General features: G+C 29.5%; 1 protein-coding gene across 1 annotated transcript in view; it reads right to left on the reverse strand.

The window, feature by feature from the left end:
• LOC108572711 (cytoskeleton-associated protein 5) overlaps positions 1–5,179 on the reverse strand; it is a 22,233-nt gene that overhangs the window by 906 nt on the left and 16,148 nt on the right. The window contains 8 exon segments of the mRNA XM_017935024.1: positions 1,744–1,890; positions 1,966–2,140; positions 2,225–2,374; positions 2,454–2,627; positions 2,732–2,894; positions 3,302–3,489; positions 3,558–3,716; positions 3,790–3,961. Coding sequence (XP_017790513.1) covers positions 1,769–1,890; positions 1,966–2,140; positions 2,225–2,374; positions 2,454–2,627; positions 2,732–2,894; positions 3,302–3,489; positions 3,558–3,716; positions 3,790–3,961 — 1,303 coding nt within the window. The 3' untranslated portion in view covers positions 1,744–1,768.

Raw genomic sequence — 5,179 nt, forward strand, 5'->3', positions numbered from 1 at the left:
AGCTAAAAATACAGAAAACATGTTTCAATATCCATAGAATATGAATTTATGCAAAAAAGGATTTCTGCATTTTTGGACGGGTAAATTTGGAAAAAATCTGAGCGTTAAGTGGTTAAACACCAAGCATGTGTTTAGATACTAAAATTGGAAGAATTTCAAAAAGTGTAGTTAATCATTTTGACTTCTGAGTAACTCAAATATAAACGGGTCAAGAAAGAAAATAATTAAGTATTGTGAGAGTAAAGCGAAATAGATGTACGTATGTTATGCGCAGCCGAAACTCAGAAGTTCAATCACTGTACGGGTTATATTATTATCGTTTAATAATGAAAATTTATATTTTTATAGTTTTCATTTTATTTTTATGAAAATAGTATCAATGAATTGGTAAGATTCTCCTGATAAAAATGAGACCAAATATAACAGAGGAGTGTCTTACTACTTTTAACAGAAATCAATTTGAGTATTTGAATAATCAGTGGCTGAAAGTAGTATGTCTATTTTACTTGCTCTCGCTATACCTATTCATTTTCTCTGTCAAACTAATATATGAGCAGTTGCTGAACTGAAAACGCTACCATGCTTGTGAACATTTTCATGTACGATCTTGAGTCTAATCGAGCGGAGTATGCATTTAATTTTATACGTTTGAAAAGGAAATTTAAACCCGCACTAAATTCTTAAAATGTTATTTATACACATTACTTACAGAATGTTTCGCCTAAAATAAGCTACCTAAATATCTCTTTCAATTGTGATGATACAAAAAATATTTCGTATTAAAGGACGAATGTGTGGCAAAGAATATTTTTGTCCTACAATCACTCCTTTCGGAGTTTTCAAGATTATTTTTTTTTTTTTTTGCATATAAATACATATTTTCTCGTCTTGACTGCTATGAAATTTCTAAGGCATTTATCACTGACTTTCTTAGTTATCATGTTAATAAATATTCATAATAGTGTCCCTCCATAGCGATACATTATCTGAAACAAGCAATCAGAGATTGTAATATTCTTTCGATTGTTTCAGGAATAATGGCAGTGCAAGCTCTAATTATTTTGCTTTTCATGTCCTTTGATGTAGGTTGTTCGTTTGTCTAAAAGCGGTTAAATCTTCTAGATATTTATAGTGCGATAGTAAACATGTTTATTTACATTCACAGGTTCTCTCTCATCATTGCTGAAGCCTGTGATTTCGATGGAAATAAATTTCATGTTTAACTTTAATTTTAGAAGTCAAAGGTGACTTCAAGGTTATATCATTATACATCTCCAAACGCATTTTAATATCAGCTACAATATGTAACAAAAAAAATAAGTATTTAAAAAAAACATTGACAGCATTGAAAACTTTGAAAAAATGACCTTGAAACAAAAATATTCTTTGTGACGTATTCATACCATTCAAATTTTATATATACGTTTGGAAGCCACATTTTAGAAAGGATTATTTGAAAGAGCCATTTATTTATCTTTGATAACAAAACAAACAATGAGAAACTGAAAAATCAGTTCAATTTTTTAAAGTTTACCCATAATTACTTTTGGACATTGATCAGTTTTAGTTACTATATTTCATACATACATTTTATTTGCATAAGAGCCGCACCACTCGCCTGCGAGAGCCGCGCTATGGCCACCCCTGTTATATATGCAATTTTTTTTGTATCATCACAACTGACAGAGATATTTAAGTACCTTATTTTAGGCGAAACATCCTGTATAATCCTTTTGTTCTTACCTAATACATATTAATGAATGTTAATTCATGTTGGACTTGGCTGGCTGGTAGTTGTTCTACATTGTGCTTCAGATGCTTCAAGTTTCTCAAGCCTATGCAATGGATCCATTAGGCTTTTTTCTTCAGAACCAGCAGATTCAGCTACTTCTACAGCAAACAATTCATGTAAAAATAATAATAAACTTATTTCCATTATACTAATATTTCACATTAAGTATTTACCTGTTGAGTATTGATTATTAGTTTGTGATATAAGATTTTGATTTTTTCGTGCTTGATCAATATCTCTTAACCCTTGTTCTATAAAGTCTTGGAAAAATTGGTGTGATTTTACCAAGAAAGGTTGCACATCTGCTTCAGGATATTGAAGTTTAAAATCATACAGTTGCATTAAACCCTGTACAAGAAGTACACTTACTAGACTATAAAAACATTAAATATTAGATAATAACTAGAATATATTATTTATTGACATACATACTTCTTGCGTATGTTCTTTAGATCCAATTTTTTTGAATATTTCAGACAATTGTTGATGAGTAAATTTTGATAAGTGTTCTTGAGTTTTTCCAGTATTGCTTGATTTTACTGTAGTCCTGGGATTACTATTAATTTCATCTGGTTTAAAAGTCTGTTAAACATTATTATAAGAAATTAGAATTTTTTATTCTTTTAAGGTTCAATATCGTATAAATATTTAATTAACTAACTGCGATTAGTCTGATGAGATAAGAATGTAATTCTGACTCATTTGTATTATTTATTCGTGTTAGGTGACTAAGTATTGTACTGCCTTTCACACGGGTCATACTATGAAGAATTGTTTTAATTGTACGTAATGGAGTATCAGATTTTTGCTTCTTCCACCATACACTTGGATAATCCTATAATATATGTTCATATGTTTATATATATATGGATTTTTATAATATATTTCAATTACATAAGAAACATTAATAAGAGACACACAACAAAAACGCACGTGTACCTTCAAAAATCGATGCACTTCCAAAAGAATTGTATCATAGTCTAAGTCCACAGCCCAATTAGGAAATGTTTTCACTATTTTCCATAAGCACTTCATAACTAATTCTTCATATTTAGATGGAGCAGTAGATTCAGCACATCCATGGAGTAATTTTATTAAAACGCTAAATATTGAAAGTATAAGGAAATAATATTTATTTTATAAAATAAATATTTTAACCTTTTAGCTACGGCGCAGCTGGCCGCGAACTGCGTGTAAACGACGTTAGTACTACGAAAAATAAAATAAAAAAAGAAAAAGAAAAATGTGACGGCGTCTCACATCACACAAATAATGTACTTACATGGCTTGCAATGCGAGATAAGCAAATGAGCCATTATAAGTGGTCTTCTGTAACAAAGTGTTACTTAGAGTTTAGAGGAAAGCCACTATAGTGGCGTATCGTTCTAAAAGATGACCTAGCGGAAAGCCACTATAGCAGTATATAGTAGCTAAAAGGTTAATTTAACTAAGAATGCATTAGATACAAATTAATTCTAGTATTAACAAAATAATTCTTTATACTATTACCATATGATAGTAGTATGATTTGAGTTGTCTATTATTCTACAAACAATGTTATTAATTACGCGGTAATACACTTCTGCCTGGTGTAAATGATTTAATTTATTTTCAGCTAACAAACTAATCATTTGATCAACAAGTTCTTTTAAGTGTATCAATGGAACGTTTTTTCCAAGAATCCCAGTATCATAAAACTGTAAATAATTTGACAATAAATATAATTTATGTGTTATTTTATGTATATTCTATAATTCATTCTTACCGCTAACAAAACCATAAATGTGTTCCTAAAACCTTTAGATATATCTGCTCCCCCTTGTTGTAAAGGATAAGTTTGAAGAAGTTTTAATTGCATATTTATTTAACTAATAAATTTATCTTCTTTAGATTGCAAACTCAAAATTTGATGAGATTTTATCAGCTGTAAAATAATTTGAAGTTATAAATATAAGCATTTATAAATTAACATAAAAATACACGTTATAAATACACACATTATCTATACTATTCATTGACTGTATTGCAACAACCAAATCTAAACTAGCCATTGCAAGAATTTTACGTTCAAGACTGTCTTCTTTACTAGCATTAGCTGTGCTTAATTGCTGTTGCGCCATTGATGCAGATTTTGATACTAACAATTTTGGAGGAGATAGGGGAATCACTCTGGAAAAATATATTGTATTAAAATACGTTGTGTCACAGGGAACACTGGTGGTTTATTATACATAATAATTAGTAAAAATAAAACTTGGATTACATAGATAAAGGTATCTTTTGATATACTACTCGAGTAAGATGAAATGTAAAACAGAGATCAAAGTATCTGAAAATTAACGCAACTATTATTTTTCCCTAATTAAATATTCTAATGCAACTTCTTTCCTCTCTTTTAACTACAAAAGACGTATATCCAGGGTTTCTTCCAATTTACGCACCTAAAATATCTCTGTTCCTTTTGATTATTTAAGAAAATGGAGAGAAAATTATTCTGTCCAAAGAGGAAAATGTTATGACTGTTGCTAGGTAATAATTTTTTCAAGACCATATTTTTAGAGAATTCAAGCTCATTGTCATTTTTTTAAATGGAATGATATATTTTCGTTGCCATATAGTTAAAGCTGTTCAACCATGTGCCATATTGACCTTCAAATGACGAAAAATCTGTTTTCATCAGAGGAAAGGAACTGTGTAAAATTTACATGTGACTTGCAGAGGTCGAGCTTCTCTGAATTCGAGTTATATGTAGTGATAAAATAACGCATTTAAACGTGTAACAAATAATTCGAATTATAAGAAGTTTATATTTGGATTTACAGAAGCTTTTATAGCGAAGTGGAAGGGAATGAGCAAAATTCTAGTCTTATAGAGGTTTTCGAGTTATAGAGATTCGAGTTACTGAGGTTCGACTGTATTTATTTTAGATGTTCAAAATTATTACAGTTAACTTCCATACATTTTTAAATACGATAAATGAAGGATTATTTTGCACTTTCTACATAACACATATAGTTGAATTCATTTTTTTTCAGCTTTAACAATACGGCAACATAAATATACTATCCCATTTAAAAAAAAAAATAGTAGTTTGAAATCTTAAAAAATGACCTTGCAAAAAAATTATTACTTCATAGCAATGTTTACTCTTTTGAACAGAATAATTTCTTCCTCCAACATTTTTTTGTATAATGAAAAGGAACGAAGATATTTGAGGTGCTTTAGTTAGAGAAATCACCCTGTATATGATCTCAAAAAACAACCAGTTTCTTATGAAAGATGTGTATATACTTATGTACGGGTGATTTCACGCCAAATCGATCACTTTGTGACATCGACATCAGGGATTTTGTTACAAATGAAATATAATGTAGTACACGCGAAATT

This window comes from Habropoda laboriosa, unplaced genomic scaffold, assembly GCF_001263275.1.
Source record: "Habropoda laboriosa isolate 0110345459 unplaced genomic scaffold, ASM126327v1 scaffold16, whole genome shotgun sequence".
NCBI lineage: Eukaryota > Metazoa > Arthropoda > Insecta > Hymenoptera > Apidae > Habropoda > Habropoda laboriosa.